The following is a 25,550-nucleotide window of genomic DNA, read 5'->3' on the forward strand; positions in this document are numbered from 1 at the left end:
TTCTCTTTGTTCTGCCCAGGTGTAGCTTTACACAGCATGTGCGAGTTCACACGGGTGCGCTGGGGTGTAGGACCATTTTGGAAAAATTGTACCCGTCAGCCAAGGTTCACAATCATTCGCTTTGCTGGTCTTGCTAACCAGAACTGGAACAGCTATACAGGTCTGTAGAAATCCGCTTGGCCTCACCTATTTTTTTAAACCTGAAGGTCACCTGGCATGCAGTTAATGGCCTGTAAGTTTGTTTTAAAAAAAAAAATAAATAAATAAAAAAGAGGAGGAGAAATTGCAGACTAAGACTAAAAGACAGTGCTGAAATTGTTGAAACTGGAGTTAAATGCTGAATGTTAGCAGAAAAGTCTCCTTACTATGCTGAACACATCTCACGTGCTCCTAGTAAACGAATCTGTCCCACTGTCTTACTAATTAGAATGAAATGTTGTTTTCTCTCAGGAACTGAGATTTCAATAAAAACAGAAAACCAGAGTTCCTGCATTAGGCTGCTCAGTAAATGGCTTCTTTATTTTTTTCTCCTTCCTCAAAGCATACAGAATATTTAACTCAAGGATGAGTTATTTACTGCTCAACTCAACTCTCCTGAAATGCGCATCAAACATACATTAGCAAGCGTAATTTAGGGCTTTAACATTTCTGATTTGGAACTTATTTCCACATTTCTTCAAATAAGAGGATATTCCAGATACTCTACTCTCAGTAGCTCTCCAGCAGGCACGGTGGCAGGGCACACACTGGGGAAGATTTTTGGTACTTTTTAAAGACTTAAATCAATAGGTTAAGTACTATTTAGCATGTGATTACTAGGCCTTTAAATAGTTATTCTTAAGCACTTTAGACAGGACGCTTAGAGGGTTCAGAGATGTCAGCTGATTGTCCCTGTATTGGTAGCTGGAGATGGGTGTTCCACAACACGGCACGAACTGAAGTTAATTTTGCTTCATTTTTTCACATTTGTAGGTAGAAACAGTAAAGGTGATAAACACAAAACTTCATGACTCACATTAATGTTTGTATCATATTAAAAAAATCTATTCTATGTGTGTTTAACAACCAATTTTAAGATTTCTGAGAGAAACCTTAATGTGATAAAGAGCTACAGCCAATCTGATTTTTATTCCCCTGAACTGAAAGGCAAGTTTTGTTTTTTCTCCCATGGGAGGGAAGAGTGAAGCCGCTCACAGTCACCCTGGGTTGCCATTGTTGAAATTTCACTGTATCTTTACTGGTGATGGTAATGGCAACAACTTTTCCTCACAGGCAATCAAAAACAATGCTGGATTTAGAGTATGGATCCTGTTCTTCCTTGTGATGTGTTCGTTTTCCTTGCTTTTCCTGGACTGGTATGATAATTAATTAAAAATGTTGTCTACATGCTTTCTTTGTAAAACTTTTGACTTTTTTTTCTATGGAGCAGGGTATATGACATACCTATATATTTTATGCATTTTTTTCATACTGCTGTGATGGAAATATTTTCCAATAAACAAGTATGTGTATATACGCATGAGCGCAGAGGCAGATGACAGCATTGATTTTAAATCCTTTTATGAAACACAAAACCACACTTAATCCTGCAAAGAACACAGAAACCTTTGGCAGAGCAGGTAAGAAAGGCCCAAGCTGGAGCAGAGCTGGCAGAAAAAACAAGAGGAATGAAGGTTTTCTGAGTGACCCGCACACCTGTGGTAGCTGAAGTCCAGATCAAGAGGAAACTGCGACTGTGCAGAAGCATCTACACTGTCTCAGGCTTTTATTTAATCAAACCACTTCAGTACACGGTGATCACTTTGCACATGTATGAGCTCTACTTCTAATCCTTAATTCGAGTCAGATCAGGTTGCTTTAAACAGCAGTAATGATTATGATAAAAAGTCAACGGAAGAGCTTTACTTCTAGGTGAAAAGAGAAATTGTGCATTGAAACAGGTGTCCTGGGATGCCAGAACAAAATCAAAGGATAGAAAATATTAAAGCCAAACTCTTCAAAGTACTAAAATGAGGAGCAGTTTGTTAACTAAAAAGAAAAAAGTCTCAAACCCAACTATATGTAAGAATCAATAAACTTCCGATTAAATCAGAGGAAAAAATGGTTTTGACTTCAAGAAGCATAAGCAATCTCTTTCTCCTAGATTGTAAAGCGTAGTATTTTTTAATGTTTGTTGTTACGAGACAGAGAAATAAGTTGTTTCTCATCAGTATTTACTTGTGCATTAAAGTTTTTATTGTCCTAAATTTAAGGGCAGGAGATGTATCATGAAACATTACTATGTAGGACAGTCTTGGGGAACAGATCTTTCCATCTTGTAAAAATCTGAATGTCCTCTCTAAATGTGTTGGGTATGAAATGTGTGGTTTGCTACCTCTCTTCTGAAATAGTATTTCTATACATTATATGCAACAAGCAGCATCATCCTTAGTCATTACTCTTCACAGAGTGAAAATGTCAAAAGTTACATGTGAATTAATTACTCAATAAAGCATCTGCCCATCAGAAAATGCAAACATGGTGTGTTTCGAGTATCTTAACATAAGCTTGACAAATAAAAATTTTAAAGAAAATTTGGCACATAATTTATTGCTTCTTATGCATTCCACATACCATAAGGACTTAATAAAAAGCCTTTTACAGATACTACTGTGTAATGCATATTTCATATCAAACCTTGAGAATTAAGGATGGTTATTTTTACTGTATCCTTGATAAAGCAATTCTATCAGACAGAAAAACAGAAGTAGAGCTGACCATGTCTGTTCTACAACAGATCTTGAGAAACAGCCCATACTGATGTTTTCCCTTCATTTTTCTGGTAGCGACTATACCAAAAAATGGCACTTTTGACATGTCCACTCCAACTTGCCCCATTCAAGTTACATGAAGAAAAAAGGTGACTTGCTTGCCCAGATGCTTCACACACTTATTTTGTCTGTTAAATTAATAAGATGTCTGTTTTGTAATATATTTAAGATTTCTAATAAAAATGAAAACATGGTTTCATACATAGAGAAGTCTGTAATTACAATGGAACGTTAACGTGCATCCACAATACTATGTTCTTCTACATCTTTTCCCCTCCCACACCGTACATGAACAGTTCTACTCTTCACTCAGTTTCACATGTAGCTTTGAAACAGCCCGTTGTGTTATCTCATACCCTATTGTTTCACTTGTGATGCTCTGTGTTTTAAAAAGTATTAAACTGCAAACCATACATAAACTGAAAGCTCTTTCTATTTAATAAAAAGGGAAAGTGTTAATGTAGTAAAAGAGAAAATTCAGACATATTACTCCCTCTGCCATATCCAACAAGTTACACAGTGGACAACATCTACTGTGAATATACTTTCTCCCTCTTAAGTATGATCAAGAGATGTCATTTCTCACTAGAACATCCTGAACCGTATATTTTTTACACTACCCTCACCATCCATCACTAAAACTGTCTGTGTTTTTCCATAATGTCTATCTAGTTCGTGTTTCAGTGCACATCCTTACCAAGATGCTAAAGCCACGGTGGAAATGCAGTTAAATCCTGTTGACAGCAATAATAAAACATTGAGCATGCCTTGTTGCAGAGAAATTCGTTATCACTTACAAATAAACAACAGTAAAGAAAATGTAAGAAAAATGCTACCTGACAGTTTCTTTCTCCATACAAGTCATTATTACATCATGCCCTGACATCAATGCTGACTAGCATTCTTGCTTGAGCCAAAAATAAGTATTAAATACAGCTTTCAGCTAAACAAGAGATCACTCTAGTTATGGCTGGGGTGTTTCAGTTTGCAAAATGACAAAAATTAAAAAAATTAATAAATGAAGTTTCAGTTCAGACAACAGAACACTTGATCTAAGGTCCAAGCCCTGAATATCCAGCGACGAAATCTGTCAGTATCCAATAAACTGCAAGAACATACCTAACATCAGATTTTTTTTTTTAAACATTGAAAATGGTGTCAAAGCTCTAAAGCAATGCTGATATGCACCTTGTTTTATGCCCATGAATGTTCTGCAGCAAGATTTTGTTTTGGTCTTTTTGGTTTTTTTGTTTGTTTGCAAAGCAGTATCAGCAAACAGAAGCAATTGCACCATAAACATGAGTAACCTCTAAATTATCCAGAATTATATTGAATGAAAATTTCCTTAAAGTCCCTTAGTTACCCTCAAATGACATAGTGTTAATAATTAGCTTATCATACTAAGCTGATTTCTCAGCGGCTTCAGTCTCCTGTTCAGATAGTTTCTCCTCTGACAGTACCGTCATCCACGGGGACACTGAGCGCGTGATGGTTTGTTTGGCCAGGTTGTAGTGGTTTATGACGGTGTAAAATTTCCCTCGAGCACTGGAGTCTTGTTCAGAGTAGTAGTTTTCCAACCCAGCTGGAATGCATTGATTATTCTGAAAAGAAAATCCATCACATAGATTACAGATACGGTCCCACACACACCAAAAGTGGGTTAGATTTCTTCCCTTTAGCCTAAGCCAATACTCACTTTGAGTCAAGATGCAACACACAGCAATTAACTACAGCATTGTCCTACTGTGTTCCAAATGTTCTTCCCTGCAAGCCTTAAACTACTCGTGTATTTGCCAGGAAGACCAATCTGCATTCGTGTGCCAGAATAATTAACATACAAGAAACATGCTTGCCAAAAATGATTTTTAAAAGTCCTCAATCTCTAGTTCAAGCCATGTTTTGCTGCTTTTTCCTCCCCACCTAGTTCCGACTGTTTGGGCTACAATTACAGATTTCTGCGTTCTACCATTAGAGCTCCTGGCCCTTCAATACAGTGTTTTCCATCTGAGAAACGGAAACTAATACCGATCTACTGGTGCCAAGGTACGAACAGTTTTACAGCCCAGTAAATGAGACACACAGGGAAAACACTGTGGGTGGCTAAGCTTGTGCACCAGTGTGTGCACACATGCCAAATACTGCACTCTTGTTTGTCAGAAAAATGTAGCAAGCAGCAGGCTTTTAAAAACCTATCTTTAGCTGTGGGACTACATTATTTAATTTCCCGCAAGTTTAAGAGCACTATGTAGAAAATGCTGGATGCTCAGAGCTTTTCAAAGAGAATTACGTGATGTAGAGAGTCAAACAAACACTAAGTAAGATCCCAATTTCGCTGTCATCTTAAAAACCAACATGAACGTGCCTGCATAGTGCATTACCCAGCAGGTATCCTGTAGCACCCGTTGGGTGCCTATGCAGCAACAGCCCAGGCAGCGGCTGCCTGCGCTGAAGGAAAAACGGTTTGGACAAATCTGTGACCCCACACCCAGGTTTTGTTGCAGAAGGTCGGTGTCTCTGCCACATCTGCCACTCCCTCTGAGTGCTGGGACAGTCATCGGGGCAACTGGATTGACCCTCTAAAATACGAGCAGCTTGAATAAAAGTAAGTTTAATCATTTCTACTCTGCTTTAAGAAAGGCTGTTCGGCCTTCCTGCTTCCAGCACAGGAAGACTAAAATTTATAATATTACAGTACAGCAGCTTTGAACTGCCACTGTTCTCATCGAACTTGGAAAATGAAACTTAATATTGGAAATTTCTGAGCACAGAAACACAAGTAAAAACATCATGCTGTTTAGGACCAGAGGCTCTCTCACATTTATCTCAAATTTATCTCACATTTAGTTTTCGGTTGGCTTGTCTTTTTCAAAAAAAAAAAAAAAAAAGAGGAAAAAAGGAAGAAGGAAAAAAAAGTGGCATAAATAAGCACCGGTAACAATAGTTTCAACTGGTTTAAATCATGAGGCAAAAAATGACTGGGGGAAGATCCAACAGGCAGTCCTGGCTTAATACAAATTTTGCATCCCAAAAATGTTAAGAGTGAAAAAAAAATAAATCACCCAAAGGTATGGAAGAAAAGACGACTTGTCAAAACAACAGGCCCACAGGCAGCCTGATGAACCCGCCTGCCCCTGACAAATGTGATCTCGTGGCAGTTCGCTGAAGGAAGAGCCACCGTCACAAGACCAACCGTCCTCCCACGGAGTTCCCAGCCCATCGGTCCCCACCTGTTGTGTGACAGAGTCCTCCACGTGTGTCAGACTCACAATAGCGCCCAAAGTTACCGCCCCCAGCCAGGTTCAGTTCTTTATCTTTTGTGAACTCAGCAGCCAGGACAAATCCTCCCTCACAGTTTTGCTTGAAGCAGCACTACAAAGCAGATGGGATGTAACCCCAGCTAAGCCAACACTTGGGCCTATTTTAGTGCCTGTTTAAGTCAGTGGAGGTTTCCCTGTGGTCATAATCATCGTACATGCCGCCTGCAAGACTGGAACCTAGATTTTAAAAAAATAATCCGGGAATATGGGATAGAGTTATTTGATATGCATGTGCAACTACGCCAACCATGCGATCTTCTGGAAGTGTTATCTGTGCTTTATCTGGGATAACTGACACTACTTCTGACGTGGTAAAATGACTAAGAAATACGTAGACACAGCCATCTTCCTAGCGATTACCTCACCCAGTCATGCGATATAGTCACAATTCTAAGTATTTAAAATGGAGAAAGGAACACAATCCATTGATCTTATGAAATCTGCCAAGGAAATTCAAGCAAATATAATTATTAGTGCTGAAGACAAGCCAAGATTACCGCCAGTGTACAAAAAATGCCACAGAATCTTGTGTTGGTTTTCAAAGCAGTTTGCTTTGTAACAGGCAAAATGACTCAGTAATGTTATTTTTTGTAGTCACAAACATGCACAACATCTGACAGAGGAGCCTCAAGAAACACACAGCAGAGTTTCCATCCTGACTGCATTTTTGCTCCCGGGATTTCATGGTTCTAGAAAACACAGGAGAAACCTCCCCTTTGACTCACTGCTCCCTGCGTGCTGCCCAAGGAAAACCCCTTTGCTCAGCCCCTACCCAAGGCAAGCCATGCACCACTTGGGAGTGACCGTGCAATGGAAACTGGAGCCAAACCCTCATCCTGCCACTTGCCTGAGACCTTCCACTTACACAGAACATTCCTCTCCATCCTTTTTATTTGTTCCCGTGGTTCCCAGGTGAGAGAAGTGATAAGGAAGGTCACAAGGAGAAACTGGGAAGCTCCTGAGTGAGTTGCCAGTCTCTTGTTTCCTTCACAACCATTCTGTTCCAGAAATTAGTTATAGGTTAAGGCTTTCGATGCCAGAGAAAATCCTGGTTGCCAGTCTGTATCTGTATTAAGAGGACTCCTTTTGTTCCTTTGACATAAAGACCCCAGTGGTATTTACTTACAAATAGTATCTTCAGTCACATTAACTTTGCTGGGTCAGTAATTCCAAACTTAATAGATGACAGTGTTGTCTTTAATGCAAGCAAATCACTTTGTTGCACTGTCCATGAGTCAACACAGCGCAGGTGCTGTGGCAAGGAAAGCTGAAGAGTAAGAGGTGCAGCATGGAGCACCCTGAAGCCCTGGAGAAACTCCTCCAGGATCTAAGTGCACTCCGGTCTTTGAGGAAAACTCCAGCACTGGGGCTGTGTCAGAAAGCTTGAGCAAGCACAAAATTGAGCAGTTTAAGATTGATATACAAAGGCAAATAAGCACCTTTTTAAGCACACCTTCAAGCTCTGGATGCACAAGACAGCAGAAAGGCTGAAAACACTGAAACCTTTAGAACTGCTCCATGTATGAGAGCATCAAAGGAGAGGAGAGCAAGTGAGAGACACAGCTGCAGGAGCTCAGCCTGTGTGCAGCGATTCTGATGGCATCAGGACTCCTGGGGCAGGGGACACCTCTGCGCTAAACCAGGAAATCACATCAGCATCCAAAGCCAGGGGACATCCAGGCCACAGAACATGGCATGCAGCCAGTCCACAGAGACATGGTCACAAGGTGAGAGACTTCTTCATCTCTAGAGACATCTGTGCCAAGCAATGCCATGACATATTACAGATTCTCCCCCCCAAAAAAAGAGATGTAAAGGCAACAAACAAATTCATGTCAGCACTGCTACTTTCAGGCCTTGTGTCATTTGCTAACGTATTTATCCTGTAAAACTCTCAAGAGTGACATGACCAGAGATGCTGTGCCTCCTGGCATTACACCATCAAGCAGTCTGGAAACAGCCTCCACAAAACCCAGCATGGGGAGAGAGTAACAGGAGCACTGTGTATTGCTGCACCTTAAAAACAAAGCGAGAGGACCTTCTGCCCAACTTCTTTTTCGAACACAGGGCCCTAAGGAGAAAAACCCAACCTGATCCTGTTCACAGTGCAACTGAAATACATGTAAGAAACTGCCCTCCCTTTACGTGTTTGTGACACTGGGAAGAAAGGATAAAAGAATCCAGAAGGCTGCAACTCAAAGGAGGGGGTAACATGGTATGAAAGGAAGCAGAAGCAGCAGACTGTCACTAGACTAAAGACAGGAGCACGTTAACTGCCCTGTCCATATCCCAAACTGCTCAAAGACAAGAGAGAGCTTATTAAAAAAAAATTTAAAAAAATAGACTATCGTCCCATGAGCCATGAGCACAGGAGTTTCAGTGCTTGTCGAACACAAAAAAACCCAGCAGAACCAGAAGCTGCATCTCCTGAGTTGCAGCCAAATGTTCTAACCACAGAATCTTTTGCCCTTGACCCAAGGGAAAGCAGTAACCTAAAACTGAATGCTTGGAGCTAAGAGAATCCAGCAGTGCATCACTGGTTGTAACTTTGGACTAGATTCTTGTGAGATATTTATGTGCCTGAAGTGACAGAGTCAAGAGTCCTGAACAGGATCGTTAAGAAGTGCTGAGGCAGCCATTCCATCTTCAGCCCTTTTGAAGATCATATTAGGTACTCATCTGATTCATTACACAACTAAATATTCTTTAAAAATTAGAGGGAAGAATGCCATCATCACTGCTGCTTTTCTTATCTAATTACAGCCAAGTTCAACTCTGCTAAATTTACAACTGAGAAATCAATGTTACCTTCCTGGCTGTCAGCCCAGGTCACGGCTGAGGAGCCAGCAGGACCATCTTGCACGAACGAAGTGAGCCCCAGCCTCCCTTTTGGTGGGCACCAGCGTTCTTTCCAATAAATGCGTTTTACCCTTTCTGGCATCACTTTTGGCCTGTGACAGCAGGGCTTGGAGATCACTGTTCTAGAACACTAAGTTCTTTCTACAAAAATAACCCTAAGGTAACTCTGCTACTCTTAATGAGAACATCACTCTACTGTTTCTTTGACACATATTCAAGAGTATTTTTTTTCCCTCCAGGTTTTATAATTCTCTTATTTCTTAAGAGACATGAATTTGGAGGAACAAGCAACATTAAACCGTAAGACCCAATAAAAGAGGGTTTTGTCCAGACAACTGCAGATGCAGTAGGCTTGAAGGACACTGGTGCTGGGACTTCTGCTATATTTTCAATGTTTAAAGCATTCGCAAAATAACAACATTATGAAAACTTTGTAATAGTACAACCTCAATTACAAATTAAGGAGAAAGAAACACACTAACCTATGAAAACAAATACAAATTTCTATGCAATACAGCATGACTTAATCAAGGTTATGCAGAAAAAAACACAGAGAATATTACAAAGTCTTCTATTTTTCTAGAATATGTATGCAATTTACCTTGAAAACAAATCCTTCTGGACAGGTATGATCATACTTGTAAACCTTGTAGACTACCAGAAATACAACACATGTTAAGAATGCAAGGGCAAAAAGGACCAGCACAGTTACCTGTAAGGAAAAATAAAACATGCTCATGTTAGTAATGCACTGCTCATTGTATTGCTGTTTGTTACTGCAGGCAGCAGAAGCCAGCTATGAATGCACTCCACAGTAAAATGAGGCAAAGGATAAAACCAGCTTCTTAGTTATTGAGGGAGAATAGAGAAGCAGCACGTCAATGCTTCTGCCTCCTCTTTCTTGGAGAAGAAGGCAGATGATCTGGTCAGCGGCCCATTGCCTCCGCCCTGCAAGGCTGGCTTTGGTTGCACTCCTGTTCAGTGCACACGTGAAGCCAGAAGGACACGCTGAGCTAGTCTGGGTCCTCTGCTTTCTCAGTATTTGGACGATGTAAGTCCAGCTTGCGTCAGCTGATAAGCACGCTTGTTCTTCATGCACCTGTCCAGGAATGGAGCCAGGTGACAGTAAGTTAGCACAGGTGGCATCCAGATTATACCAAGGTGACTCTAGCAAGGCAAGAAGAAAGTAATGTCTGCCTGCTCGTCAGGATGAAAGTTCATTGCACCTGCTATAAATGTATGGATAGTTATACCAGTAGTCTGCATGCTTGGTTGCTCAATGCTCCTTAATTTATAGGTTGAAACAGTTCATCATCACACAGAAGCTGTACAGGAGCAGCTCACTGGCCAGCCCACAAGGGAATACAGCATGTTCACCAGAGGGTGAGCCGCAAGGAGTTCTGTTCCAACTCCTCCCACAGCAGCCACAGAGATGCATGACAGCAGTGACTTTTCACCGTGCCCTGAGGTACCTCTCTGGTCCTGAATTTGGGCTGGAGGAAAACCCAAGACACACCTTCAGCTTGATCTGAAATCACTGTCAGGATCAAGCTAACCTGTCTCAGGAATAAACCCTGAGCAGCTGCAGACCAGCAGCCTTTCAGGTGAGACAGAAGACAAATATCTCCAGAAGTACCTCACCCACTCCCATGAGGAAACACAGAATTCAGGCCTAGCAGTTACACTGCAAAGCTCCCTAATTCAGACCCATTTTTGTGGAAGGTGTGAGCTGAGCAAATAGCATTCGTTACCTGGGAGAGTGTCTCAGATGTGTGTTTTTATTATTCTAAAGCTTCTACTGATAGACAAATAAGTAGCTCAAGGAGATTACAGAGTAAGAGTGGTTGAGGGTGTTTTTTTTTTTTGGCCAGTTAGAAAGAAGCCAGCATGTGCTACAGCATAAGAAACGGTAATAAACAGAAACAAACAAGATAATGCAATTAATTAATTTAAACAAAGTATAATATGATGAAAATTTTGAAGGAAGATGACTAAGCCAGCTGTATGCACCTCCTAAAAAAGGAACTTAGGCACATCAGTGTCAATTATGCAAACAAGAATAATCGTATTTGAGAAAGCAAAAAAAAAATTGTAGCTCTGCCTCTTGGTAAAAAACCACCACCACACACTCCCCCTTTATCACAAACCCCAGAACTAACAGGATTTGCAACACTGCAAACTGTGTGCGGCAGTGAATACACTGAAAGACTGAGATGAACTCTGAGGGACTTACACCGGGGAAGCAAACTTGACCATGGGCAGACAACACTGAGTGCTGAATTTCCTGGCTGAAACAAGGTTGGAGAGTATCGAGTGCTGCTGAAACCAAGGATTTATAAGGATTTTTGTTAGATGGAAAATAAGAAAAAAAAATAAGGGATGGAAGAGAGGCAGGGAGGACTGCACATCAGAACATAATTTAGCAGAAGAAATGTAGATATTACTGTAAAAATGCCAATACAAATGAGACATGAAGCAAAGGACCTTTTTGGTTAATAGCAACATCTTCAGTTTCTCAGAACAGTCACTGGATTACAACAAAAAAATAATATTCTTAATCACCCTCCAAAAACCTCACACTGACATCAATTTTCAAATCCAATTCAGTCTTTCCCCAAATTTATTACTCGTTTGCATACACAAAGGTTAACAGGAATACATTGCTCTTGTCTTGCCAACCTAATATTTTGTGCTCATATGTCCCATGTCTGAGAATATCCCCCATGAATCCAAGAGATAAAGCACATTTTCCTTTCTGGTCACTCTCTGTGGCCCAGTTTAATAATGAACAACATAACCCCCTCCCATCCTGGCCAAGCCATGCCCCAGCTCAACCCTTCTCACGCGTTTTCAATGAGGCTTCTCCCTTTCCTACGGTTCTTTGGGGCCCCTTCCCATGTTTCCTCAGCTATCCCGCTCCCACACACATACAAGACCCTTCATCCTCTCTGGCTTGGCACACACCTCATGTCCCATCTTCCAGTGTTTTCCCCTTCCCGTAACTGTAACAAGCCTCATTCTCTCTTCTCCCACCAAAATTCTCCTTGAACACCAGGCTCGAGAAAAACTGACCTTTCTCCCAAAGTCTGCAGTTCCCCCTTGGGGCTCCTTGTCCCACCTCCCTAACTCCTTGCTGGCAAGTCCCACACACTGCCAGTCTCACTCTGCACCCATGTGCAGGTGCCCAGGGTCCACCTGCCCCGTGGACCACGCCCATGCCCCTGAGCAGGACACAGCCTGGGGGGCCATGGGCCCGAGGCCTTCTCCTCCAACAGAGCTCCAGCTGCTGCTGAGCAGTGGGGGAGGATGAGGAACCAGAAAGGAGGGAGCGCTCCTCAGCCAGCCCAGCAGTTCTGCAACACACGCACGGCCCTGTCCGAGTTGCAGGTTTTGGGTCATTCACTTCTCACAGACTCACAGTGTATGTTATCCCGTTCCTTCTGCTCTGGCAGTCACCGCTCTCTCCCTGAGAGAAGGATGGGACAGGAGAGACTAGGAAGTGGGAACAGAAAAAGATAAAATCCAGATGGAATTATTGCTGAGGCTTCCCACACCCTACAAGATACATTCTACACAGCCTTGCAGAAGAGCTGCTCTCTCTAGGAGCACAGGCCTGTGACATGGGACACAGACACCAAGCAAACAATTGCTATGGTATAGATCGACTCAGCTCACATCTGTCTCCTCCACAGATAGGTGTAGCAGTTTAAAATGCTTTGAAAAATATTCTCAAGTCTCAAAGCATTTTAACCATATTCCCAGGCCATCACACTAGCAGGGAATAGTAGAATTATAACATTATTTCCCAGTCATAATCATTTTGACATACAAATGGGGTCTCGGGAACATGCTGCAAAGCTAACAAGCTATTTTGTAGCTGATGCCAATTAGATAATAGAAAAATATTTGCATTTCCACAATCACTGCAGGATCACTCCCTCCAAGGTTCTGAAACTGTTTTGGAAAGTAATTATTTTCTTAAAGAGGTCAAAAGCTCAGTGTCGTGCAGATTGCTGGAGCCTGGCAAGTTGCAGAGCCACAGCCTCAGGGCAGACTTGCTGCGACACTGAGCATTTACCTGTTTCAGTGACCTGAGTGGAGCTGTGACTTCTCACTGCTCGTTCAAGTCATGTCCAGCATGGTTCTTCCGTTGCCACACAGTATAACACTGGGAAATGCTGTCAGGGCTCCTTGTTCATCATTCTCATGGAATCTTTTTTTCTCACTGTATTTCCTAATGTTATTAATTTTGGTATTAACATGTACATTTTTATTCTCATTATCTCCAATAATTTGCAATCACACTCCATTTGCAAATCCCTAATCAAGTAAGCTCTTGTCTCCTTCCTATTAGAAGAAAAGTTCCCTGCTCTTACCATACTTCAGGATACAAGCAACTTCTATTCAGATAAAGGACAGTTGCACATGAAAATGATACAGAGGAAATAAATCCATCACTGGATTCCAATGTGATCCCAATCACCTGTTAATTCAACCCACTTCTCCCTTATAAGCTGAAAATCCTTCTCTTCCTTCTAACAGCCGTTTTCCTCCACTCTCATAATAACCCACTGACGGTCCACACTTGTCAGATCCCCAGGTTCACTCCTGACCCCCTACCTCCCTGTCTCACCTTCTGAGCCCTCCCCTCCCAGATGCCTTTCAGAAATAAAACCACGGAAAGAGGGAAGGCAACAAGCTGCTCTATACCACAAGCGCTACCATGTTGTCACTTCATTGCTTTCTTTCACAGCAACTTCGCACACTCGCTATAAACAAAAGTCCTTCTCTTCTCTGTACCGGAGCACTGGCAGCAGCTTGCCCTCCTTATTCAAGGTAGCAGAGGATGCAATGCACACACAAGCAGCACTCTCCATCCTTCTAGAAGAAAATCTTCAATGTCTTCTCGTGGCAGCCAGCTGGCTGAGCGCAGGACCACACACAGTGGGAGCAGGAGTCTTCTGAATTACTATGATCATTCACAGCCATCCGCATCCTGCAGAATTCCAAGGTGCCTGTCACACCACAGGAGTGATGGGCTTTTAGAATACTTGTTATAAGCTAACTACAAGATAGCACAAACAACCGTTTCTTTTAACTAGGAACTCAAAGTCTAGTTTTGTTTTCATCTTGAGAGTGTCCTTTCAAGCTGGTTTTAAGGGGATCTGGCAACAAAACTATGTGAACAGAAAAGATGACAAGATATTATGTATGTGGCAGATTTTTTAATAGATTGAAAGTGAAGAGCAGAAGAAGGACAATGTCTAGCCAGAAGCCATTACAGTAATCAAAATGAGAGATGACTAATGAATGAACTAAGTGTACTCACAGCAAAAACACCTGTCTTCAGATGGTAAGCATTTAGCCGAAACTCACCAGACCTGACAACTACACTAACATGTAAACAGCTCGTGATAAGGCCTTACCATCACAACCTGCTGTATCTTCCCAATCAATCCATCCCACTTTGCTACAGCTGCAGAACACTGCAAGCTGTTTTTTCCTCTGCCTTGCTACTGCAGTCTCCTCCCTCCTCACTTCGTTAACATTTCTTATGCTCCCCTTTTAATCAAGCCAGAATATTGCAGCAAAATTATCAACTGCACCAACCGCGCTTAATTCTCTTCACATCCCTTCCTGGCTCCTGTCCCTTTCTGAGCAAATTACAAGCCCTGTTTTTCAAGGCATGCACAAGTCTTCCCATTTTGCTCCTCTTGGCTCCATCTCCTTCCATTCTGCCTCTATCCCACTGTCCCACTAAAGCACAGATGCCATCTGTTTTCCCTCTGCCTTCAACCTCCACCTTTCCCATCCTGCCTCCCCCTCTTGATGGAAATTCTTTTATTAGCCCACTCTCAGTGTGCTGGTTTGCAACACCTTCCTTCATGCTTTTCCTTCCATCACGCACCTTTCAGCACACAAACCCACCGAGGAACATTCTTGTTATGACGAGAAGTGGAACTAAAGTGGAACTAACAAGACATGCAATAATTTTCACTACTCAATCACTGACACTTGGTCACATCTCATCTCTGCTCTACATCTGTGCATTACCTATTTCAACTGCAGCTTCTTGGGAACACAACTTTCATTTCTGATTTGCCTGTGAAGTGCTGGGCACAGACTTTGTGCTAGCACCAAACAAAAAGAGCAAAGACATACATTTACAGAGCACCTTTCATCTGAAGTGATTTACAACCAATTTAAACCAATTTATGCTTTGCTCACCAGTATGAAATGCAAAGCCCTCTGGGATGAAATACAGCAACTCTGCACAACCATTTAGGACAGGAAATTAAGATTATTGCGATCCAATTTAAACTCCAAGAGAATTTTAGGCAAGCAGACTGTAATTACAATAGATAGAGTCTAGCTACATCTCACAGACTAGAATTTGTAAAACATCACACTGACTTCCCTGCAAATGGCCGTGACCTCCATTTCACCTCTCTCCACTAAAATCCTGCATCTCCAGCTGCACAATGCCCTCTGCCAGTGTGTTACAGAACGCTGAAATCAGCTCTCCACTTCCCCTAACATTCCTGCTTTTCAAAAAATTATTTTCTTGTTTGCTATTATGTGGGCCTGTCCCTAGAAATTTACATGAAAGATACACATGAAACAGTGCACTGAAGGAATAAGAAACCTTTGATTTGAAGTAAATGGCAACGTAAAAGAAAAAAAAGGAACATTCCTATCTATAGATGCAACATTCGACTCATTCATTCACACAGCAATCCCAATTGCACAGAACAACTTCATAAATTTCACACACACACTATGGGAACATATATACATACACAAGATGACCAGTGACTCAAAAGACAACCAGGTACCTCATTTCAGAACAGTATTTCTAGCATTACATGCCATGTTTAGCTATATGGCTGGTATCTATCTATTAAACTCATCTTCTTCACCAGAACATTCCCATCAAACCACTGTGCTCAATGATGATAGTTTTGGGGTAGACTGTACAGAAAAAGCAGCAGAAATCAGAAGACTGTCCTTCTCAGAGATAACAAAGAGGAAAGGAGAACTGGCTTGGATGCTTACCGGGAAATGACTGGCAGGAGCAGCTAGAAAGGCAGACAGATTCACGAAAGACAGTAAGTAAAAAGAAGCTACAGACCCAGTGCTTATTAACAGCAACAGTGCAAGAGAAAAGAACCAGCCTGCAAGGGAGTCGATTAATGAAACCTGAGGGAGATACTGTTAGACAAAAACAGGTTAACAAGGCAGTAGCCTTGAGAGTCTAGCACTGTGGCTTAACACAGCTGCTCACGACAGTGTTCCCATCTTCCACCACGCAGCACCATATATTAGTGTTTTTAACTACAGAGATGTGAGGAAGAAGTTGAAGAAACCCTGTGGCCCTAAGAAATTGTTACCTTCACATACCAACCCAGACGATATTACTGAGGCCAAGAGAAAGGCTGGAAAGGTTACTACAGAAGAGGAAAGGCTATGTGTTATATCTGGAGAGACCCAAAATATGTTCCGGGTCACTAGTGTCCCTGGTTCTGCTCCAAGAAAAGGATTTTGGATGGATACAATGGCAGAGGACACCTAAAGTAGAGCAGGGGAGCTGCTGTTAGCCATCTACTTTACTTAAATCTTCCAGCTCCAACTGTAAAATAATTCCTTTTAGACAAAAATTTAGCAGGACTGACAATGCCATATCAGGGAATTATCAAACTTTTTTTAAAAACGGAAAAAACGACAGTTGCCATGCAAAGCTTTCACTTACATCAACCGTTTTAAAATAGCAGTTATACTGAAAGAAGAATCTCTTTTATTTTTTCTTGAAGTAATAAAGGAAGAAATCAAAGCCAGGCAAACGCTTATACTTGTGAGCAACTTTAATCCTGTGAGTAGTTCTATGGAAGAAAACAGGACTACTCATGGCAGTAAGTACCTGTCAGCACTACGTGACAGACACAGAATATACTGAAAGAAGCGATATCCTGCACAGGAATCAGCTGACATCTCACGCACCTAACAGACTCTGTAAGGGGGAGCAAAGAGGTACTCAACACACAGAGTAATCACATAGAACCCAAGAAGTATTTTCCTTGTCTCTGATTATTTTTACAGCAATAATAATCATTGACATTATCAAGAACAACAGCCAAACAAGTCTTGAGGCAGAAACACGTTTTAAAGGATACCTCTTTAAGACAGACCAAAAATGGAATCTTTAAATGTAAGCTGCATACATTTTTTTCAGCCTTAAAATGGCCAGGTAAAACCGCAAGAAATTATTTTGAAAGAAGGCTCGCTTCCTTTTCCATAACCTCATGGAGACATTTCAACAACTGCTTGCTACTTGATAGCACGTGGCTTGCACCATATGGTCTTACCACAGAAATAAGCTTGAGGCTTTGGCACTGCACTTCAACATATATAGAAATGTCAAGGATAAAGTCTGAAGAACTGAATTGCCTTTGAATAGAACCAAAGTGTTCAAGGCATACCACAGCCTGGGTTTATTTAAGGGCTTGAAATTCATTTGGAAACACAGGTGTTTGCTTTCAAAATACTTCTGAATGTTCTTTATTCAGGTTTCCCCAAAGACAGAAAAATATCTCATGCTTTGATACTGCAAACATTTTTTAAATGGCTGTTTGTGCACAACTGTGAACCGTAGCCCAGTTCAACGGGTGTCAGAACAGACATCCACTACAAAATCCCACTGCTCTGCCAATGGTGGAGGCAAAGGTTTGGGCTTGGGTAACTGATACCATCAATTTTCTCCCACAATAGCCTCCTATGTCCTGATTCATTAGATTGCTCTGAAATGACATGTCCAGCCATGTTGTGTTGTTCTGTACAGGGGACAGAAGCAGAGACCAAGCCGCCTCATTCAAAGTTGCTTTCCAGATGTGAAGGACCAACTCCGCCCATTAGCTTACACTGTTCAAAGAACAAAAGCACGACTTCTATTTCTCAAGGAAAAATAATCTTCGGTGAAAAATCACATCTTCTTTGGTGTGGTTAGTGCTATACAAATAAATTAAGACAACAGGGTTCTCAGAATCAGGAAGTCTTCACGTTCTTGTGACATATTCTGATTTGAATTCAGAATGTAGCTTCATACAGGAAAATTATACTTGCAGTTTTCTTTGTAAACATACTCAGCTCTGTTGTAATAACTGTGGTAATATGGATTGAATGCAGAAAATATGTTTTATAATTTCTTATTCAGCCAGCTGCTAAAACACCAAACGATCTACATGACATACGCACATGCTGGAGCTGCTTCATTTGTTATAATGTATAATTTCTCAAGAAGAACAGCTTTAGATGATCTGCACTGCTGAATCCCAAAAATGCAATCTGCTTTGTCCTTACTTAAGAAGCACATCTTCGAATACACACGTGAATTATTTGTAAATATGACTGACTTTTTTTATTTTTAGCACAACATTTGGGCTGTGTCTTGTGGCAAGCTTATGCATCAGTGATGTACATTATTAAAGTCATTAAAATGGCATCTGAAGCTTTTTTCATGAACACAAGCCAAAGTCAATATCTCACCAGTTAAATAATGCATTTCATAATTACAGCAAATATTTAATTTTCAAACAAATATCCTTTTACTCTCTCAGAATCAACAGCAGCAGTTAACATGATGGTTCACAATTAATAAGGACCCAGGAGAAAACCTCACACTATCAGTACTTTTCAGCTACATATTTATGAAATTTCATCAATTATTAATGCAATATTTACTACTGGGAGTGGTGAATATGACAATCATCCCTTCTGGAAAACCAGTCAGTTCCCTTTAAAATGTTGCAAGCAGCATAATACAATTCTAAAATTGTTAAATAGAGATTAAGGGACGTTTTTAGGACCTGGATGTTCTGGATTAAACTATTGTTTTCAATTATCTGAACCACGATTTTCCTGATCAACCCCCACACTCTTCTGAAGAAGCCTAGACTTAAAGCCAGCGTGAATCACCCTGCAATTCCCAAGAGATACCAAATCTTACTGAAACCTCTCTCTGATGCAGTAGTTACCTAGCAGCAAAACCTAGCAACCCTGTAGTATGAGATTAATCCCAGAGCGATCATCATAAAGTAATATCTAAAAGACATTTTATTTAAGTATGCCATACAAAGGTACATAAAAACGCAACGCAAAAATGCTCAGGCTTCTAACTGTTCAGCTATACAAATTAGAAAAGACTACCCAACAGCATGAGCTGTGTATTTGTTGTTCAGCAAGGTCTCATTTGCTCAGCTCTTCCAAAAAAGACAGAAAGAACCCAGATCTACAAATAGATGTGAAAAACATTTAGATGTGTGTTCAAAACCCTTCCTCATCTACAATTTGATGTCCAAGCAATGAAATCCCTTAGTACCTACAGCTGGTGGATAAGTGCAGAATTGTTCAGGTATAGGTTCTGTTCAGTTGCTTGGAACTGAAGTCCTAGCAGGATACTCAAACTAACCACTTTCTCCCCTTGCTGTTCTACTATATAGTAAGCATTTTTGGATCACCTTAGTGTGGCCAGGACACACATGAAAGACAGAGCTAAGACCTCCTTTTTCTGAGCTGTCTACCTGCACCTTACTCAATACCACAACGTGCACAAGCCTCACCTGAGAAGAAGGGGATTACTCTCAAGGACTGGTACCATGGTGCCAGGAAGAGAAAGAGACAACATCAGTCGGAATGTAGCATCTTCCTTAAGGGATGGGATGTCCTTGCTCCAAATCAGGGAATAGAAAAACTGGAACTGGCTTTCTTACCTCCTTAGCAAACCCCTGCCAGACCCCATAACATCCCTTACTAGCATCTGGGGTGCTTCCCCACACAGCTTACTAGGGACCCACATGCTCCACTGTATGGCTGAAGACTCCACCAGGTGACCTGCACTTAAAACATTTGTCCTGGCAACAATCTGAAAAGTTCCTCTGCAAATGCAGCCTAAAGCATCTAACCCATCCTAGAGCCTTCACACTGTTTGTTCAGTATGCTTCAATTCCACAGAGAGCTGTACACAGACTTCTAAAGGTAGCCTTGGGCCTGGGCAGCTTTTAGAACAGGTACAACACAACTAGAAGCTTTGGGTTATGCCCTAAAACTCCTACTACAAAAGCAGAGGTTATAAGTGTGCAATATAAAGAGACTGCACATATTTACTGTAACTCTGTATCTTTCCCTCATGCTAAACGTTAGGCTTTCCAAATGTCTTTGTACCTGTGCACTGAACAGTGTGGTTTCCCGCTGTTTAAAAATGCTTTGGCATCCTCAGGTAAGATGCCAAATTAGCAGCACTGAAGAGCTGTATTCTTCCTTTGTTAGGAGAACAGGTTGGAAAGCATGAGCTGAAGTACCAACCTCCCTGCTTTGCTTTACTTACAGAGCAAAAAAACCTACCCTTCAGTGAGAAGGGGGAAAGGAATTAAATCCTTGCACCAGTTAAGCTCTCAGCTTTCCTCTGGGACTACTAAAGGAAGTAACAGGGGTGTGGAAATGTAAGTCAGATTCTTGCTGAACTGCCATCTGCCATTAACAGTTGTCACCAAGCTGTAAGATACAACTGGACCATGAACACTGATAGCAAAAAGCTCTGGTATACATTCCTGAGCTGCCAAGTCATACATTTAACTATAAAAAAATATATAATCAACAATGACAGTGCTTTTAAGAGAATGGTTTGGCCATGGGGAAAAATAATAAGCCAAAAAGAAAACAAATACTCCTGTGGTTCGAGTTCTTAAAACCCTAACAGGAGCTTTATCCATGCCTTGAGAGCTACCTGTGTGCAACCCACAGACCCTGGCCAGCCACATTCTGAAACCCACACACTGATAGAAGCGCCTTCTGAATTTATCTGCCAGTGAGAGGTTACAGCAATAACACTGGGAGATTTGCTTTTGCTTCTAATTGCTAAATACTGAATACTGCAAGGTTGAATTATTTTTCATGTCCATATATATCCCCAACAGCCACTCTGTTAGTTACAGCCACTTTTGACTCCCATCAGCAACTGATTTTAAGCACTTTGTGAGCACAACCAAGCCATTAATGTCTTCAGATAGCACTGCTTACCTTAAATCTTTCTGAAACCCCTTCAGTGATGCTGATTGTGAATTCAGCTATTTTAGGAGTACGGAACTTTCCTTTCTTGCGATCAGGCTCATATTCTGTTTTCGTTTTGACCACAACCTTTAAAAAAATTTAAAAAAAAAGCTGTCAGCTGGAACTAACCACAGGAATCTTATTTATTCAATAACTCTTATTTTATCTGCTTACAAGTGCATCTAGCACAGTATTCTTTTTCCCCCACTCTGTCTAATCCTTCTTTGGAAGCTGTAAGCTGTTAGTTGTTTTTCCTGCACAGTAATCATCAACAAAATTATCCCTCAAAGTGGTTTTGATGGACCTATGGGAATACTTGTTCATTTTTTTCAGCTGCAGTGGTCCTGTGCTGCTATACTAAGCAAGCATCTACTTAGTTCAAATCCAGACCATGAAGCTTCCCACTTTGTTTGAAAATAGCCACCTCCATTTGCTTCAGGAGATCCCACTAATGGGATTTCAAACTAGAGACCAATAAGATGAGACTGTTATCAAAGAGTGTCCATAGAAATCTAGCAGATGATGATGCCACCAGCAGCCACGTTCTCTGACAGCAGGATTTTAAGTTTAAAAGTCAAATGACCCACTCAGTTGCTATGCACTGTGTGCTAGACTAAAGCTCTTGGCACTCTTATTTTTAACATCTAACTTACGAATTATCAGCTGCAAACAGCAAGACGCACACAAATGCTTGTGTTAATGAGATTTCTTGAAACACCCAAGGCTCTTTAACTTGATCTTGTTCCTTGCTATGAGCTATTGCCCCCAGCTACACTATTTAGCACCTTACCTGTATTCCTAAAATATTCATTATGTCAATCATATTGCTAGTGCTCTCCTAGGCATTCTAATTGTACAACATTTTCACATACCTAACCTATTTGCCTCATTTTTGTCTTCTACATTTTTTCATCATCTTTATCAAAGTACCACTCTCAAGGTAGGCTGCAGTTTATCGTACTGACGGTGCTATTAAGATTTGCTCAAATTTCTCTGTTGTTCCAAAGAATAAATATCTAGACCTTTTTAAATTTTTAGAAACAGATTCTATCTTTAGAGCAACCCATGGTATCAATAGCATCTATATTATTCTGAAATTAAGATTGTGATACTCACAGGTAGCCAGGTACTGAAATTAAAGCTTTGGGTTCCCCTCACTTCCCTGTGAAGGGGTATCTAGAATGTGTAACTGTACCTAGACTCAGTACAACAAAGCTTAGTAGACACTTTTACAGCGTTATACACATACATGCAGGACATAGTTTCTAAACCTATTTCAGCTAGAATTAATAGGGTAACGATTATAACTATATAACTTCATGATTGCTAAACAGCAGCATGGAAGTAAGCTGTCTGAAGATTCTGGAATGGTTTTTAATATTTTACTTCCCCTCTTCCCCCTTTATGTTGCATAATCTCAAATCACATTCAGCTGACACTGAACATACAGTTCTAACTGCTTGGTTATGTAATGTCTTCTTTTGTTTAACATACCTAAATGGGAATTTAAATCAGTTCATCCCTTTAATTTAGAAGCTGTCAAAATCATCAAATTCTCAGTGCTGCAGTCACTACTGTTCAAGAAGTTATGCTTCACTGCCATGCTGGAGCCTTGTAAGTGAATAATAAGCCTAGATATATGAAGTATGTACTCCTTATTCATTATACATGAGTGTCTTCCTACTTCAGAATTTGATCTGTGTGTCAATCCTGACTTGATAGTTTCTTTTCCTCATGTCAGTTGCTCTACTACTGCCTTTGAGTCTGCAGCAACCAGTAAAGACACACTGACATGACTAACCAGGCAGTTACAGAAAGAAGCCAATAGGACCAATAAATACATGATGGTTCTTTTCCCCTCTATGTCTGCAAAAGGAAATGAAAGCTAATACAAAAACAGATAGTGGAAAGAGTAGAAGAGCCAAGCAAACAGTCTTTCATTTAAGCTTCTCGTCTACTTGTACTTTCATTCTGGTTGAACTTCTGTTCGAAGCAAATGTTGTGAAGGTGGGAGGAGTTCTGCCCCACTCCAGCAGGAGCGACCAGGCTGGCACAGAACCTCCTGGGTTCACTACAGAGGCTCTGCTCCAATTAAACCCATTACCACACAGGTCCCTTGTTCAGACTTCTGCTCAGCAGTGCAGTAACAAATTCCTTTGGACCTTGGGCCTTGGTAATCGGTTATATCCAGTCACCAGTTGGCAGGCATATCAGACACAGTAAGACTTTACTTGTTTGAAAGCCTTTGGGTCCAATTTTGCCCTCAGTTACAACATTTACACCCACGTAACCAAGGGCAGAAAATGGACCCTCAGGCTCTCTAACAGCTGTTACGGCTTATTGCATTTATGCCTGCCAACTGGTCACCACACACAACACAGAATGATGTTGACAGCAATTAAAATGGAGGCCACAAATTCACTTGCATTGCCTACAAGCAACACTCTACTGAGGCAAATTTAACAAGCTAAAATTCTTTACCCCAAGATAAGATTATGCAAATTATTTTGAGCTGTCAGTTTATCTAGAAGTAGAATTGAGCTCATGAGAGACACAACACCAAAAATAAAGATCAGCATGAAGATACTACTGACCATTTTCCAGTTAAATTTTGTATGTTCCAAAGACTGCAAAGCTTGTTTGCCAGATGTGTATGTGAGAAATGTGCAAGTAAACATCCTACTACAATAGGATACTGAAAAAACAGGGTACTGAAATATCTGAAAAAATATCCCACTACCGTACACCTTACCTGTAATATCACTTACTGAATTTTATATTGTGAGAATAAACATATTTACAGGCTATCACATCGCCTTCCTAAATCCTTAAAATTAAATCCTTAGTAATCAAGCCACGTAATGAGGAATGCAGGATGCACATTTCCCTTCCAACCTGTAAGCAGCATGTTGAACTGTCCCCTTCCAGCTACGGAGCATCTGAATCATCTGTTTCCTGGGTTTTGAACCAAGTAAATTGCCAAGGAGAAAATTCAGTGGCCTGTTTTAATCTCATTATTTCAGCTTGTCTGGGGCTAGCATTCATTTCCTACTGAAGCACAGAGAAAATATGGAAGTTCTTTCTCTCTGTGGCCAGTCCACACACGTACATCTTGCAGAGCAATAAAGCAGTGCTTTATTCTCCCATTAGGGATGCATTTGCTGGACAAGGAAAATTCACGTCATTCATGGAAAATACACAGTACCTTCCAGATACAAAAAAAAAAAGAAAGATACAGAATAGGAAGGCTATGACAACAGAGCCTAGAGAAGCCTCTTGCTTGCATCTGTATATTTATATATTTCATACAGCAGCAACGAAGTCTATATATGCTTATATTCAATGTAGCTTATTTCTAACATTTCCCACTACTTTATAATGCAAATCACTACTACTGGGTTTTCATCAGCTTAACTGTTAATTTTTTCCCCAGAGGGAACCAGCATGCCCTGAAACACCCCGTATTTCTTGCCGTTTCTAAGCTGCTCGTTACACATAACCTATTCTTTTGTTGTTTGCCTGAGATTTGGGTGTGATTCTCCAGGGTGGAAACTAAAGCCTACCGTACCTTATCAGGAGGTGGGAACTGGAGCTGATTGACATCCAGGGGTGTGATCAGGGGGATGGTGTCAAATCCATCCTCCAAAAGGGGCTGCTTTGTGCTCTTCTCGCTGAAATTATTCCCCAGTTTCACCATTCTTCCAGGATAGAGGGATTTTCTGCAGGCACGCACAGCCACACACGCACAGAAATGCAAAACGTCAGAAACTCGGGATGCACCAGACCTTTCCCCAGCACCCAAGGAACCCGAAATATCTTATGAAACGGGGAAAAAAAAAAAAAAAGAAAGAAAAAGAAGAAAAAAAAAAAGGCGTTTATCTCTGTGACTCGGTTACATTTTGGCGCTTTGGGAATAAGAACGATGGCCAGCGCTTTTATTATCAAAGTTAAAAAGAAAAAAAAAAGGCAAGGGAAAAAGAAAACACACAAACCACCAATAAACCAAAAGCACCCCAAATTCCGACACGTTAGCCTGATCCGAGCGATGACTTCCCGCACGGCTCCGCTGCGGCATCGCCCCTCAGCCCCGCACCGGGAGGGCGCCGGTACCGCTCCCCGCCCCGACCCCTCGCCGCCCCCGCAGCAGGGTCGTGCCCGGGGGACCCTCCGCGCCCACCGCGCTCACAGCCCACCGCCCCACCATGGCGCTCCCCTCACAGGGTCAAATGCCCCCGCGGCCGGCGGCCGCCGCCGCCGCCACGGTTCCCAGTCGTTCCGCAAGGGCCGGCGAGGTGTGAGGCAGCGGCCCCGCCACTCACCGCCGCGGCTCCCGGCCCTTCCTCAGGGGGCGGCGAGGCGTCGTTCGGCCGCGGCCCGTGCAGCAATGGCGGAGCGGGGAGCGAGGTGGCGGCTCTGGCTCCGCGGGATGACTCTGGGCGGCCGCAGCGCCTGGGCCGTGACGCAG

At 41.6% G+C, this 25,550-nt stretch overlaps 2 protein-coding genes across 3 annotated transcripts in view; one reads left to right on the forward strand and one right to left on the reverse strand.

Moving 5' to 3' along the window:
• Nucleotides 1-3,020, forward strand: part of STX18 (syntaxin 18) — a 68,785-nt gene extending 65,765 nt beyond the window's left edge. The window contains exon 11 of the mRNA XM_065837881.2: nucleotides 1,273-3,020. Coding sequence (XP_065693953.1) covers nucleotides 1,273-1,368 — 96 coding nt within the window. The 3' untranslated portion in view covers nucleotides 1,369-3,020. The remainder of the gene's footprint in view (nucleotides 1-1,272) is intronic.
• NSG1 (neuronal vesicle trafficking associated 1) lies at nucleotides 2,213-25,535 on the reverse strand. Of its 2 annotated transcripts, XM_065837882.2 has the most exons (5): nucleotides 25,405-25,535; nucleotides 24,654-24,804; nucleotides 21,056-21,172; nucleotides 9,588-9,698; nucleotides 2,213-4,411 (listed from the first exon to the last, which is right to left on the reverse strand). In XM_065837882.2, the coding sequence occupies exons 2-5, from the start codon at nucleotides 24,780-24,782 to the stop codon at nucleotides 4,211-4,213; spliced, it is 558 nt and encodes a 185-aa protein (XP_065693954.1). In that variant the 5' UTR covers nucleotides 24,783-24,804; nucleotides 25,405-25,535; the 3' UTR covers nucleotides 2,213-4,210. The 2 variants fall into 2 exon arrangements, with proteins under 2 accessions (XP_065693954.1, XP_065693955.1); XM_065837883.2 differs by lacking the exon at nucleotides 9,588-9,698.
• Between the last annotated feature and the right edge of the window lie 15 nt (nucleotides 25,536-25,550).

This window comes from Patagioenas fasciata, chromosome 4 (assembly GCF_037038585.1).
Source record: "Patagioenas fasciata isolate bPatFas1 chromosome 4, bPatFas1.hap1, whole genome shotgun sequence".
In the NCBI taxonomy this organism is placed as follows: Eukaryota; Metazoa; Chordata; class Aves; order Columbiformes; family Columbidae; genus Patagioenas; species Patagioenas fasciata.

Coding starts and splice junctions, on each gene's coding strand:
- NSG1 (XM_065837882.2), bottom strand. CDS start 24,782: ATGGTGAAACTGGGGAATAATTTCAGCGAGAAGAGCACAAAGCAGCCC. Junction 21,173..24,653: donor AGTTCCCACCTCCTGATAAG/GTACGGTAGGCT, acceptor ATTTTTTTAAAG/GTTGTGGTCAAAACGAAAAC. Junction 9,699..21,055: donor GGGTTTCAGAAAGATTTAAG/GTAAGCAGTGCT, acceptor TTTTCCTTACAG/GTAACTGTGCTGGTCCTTTT.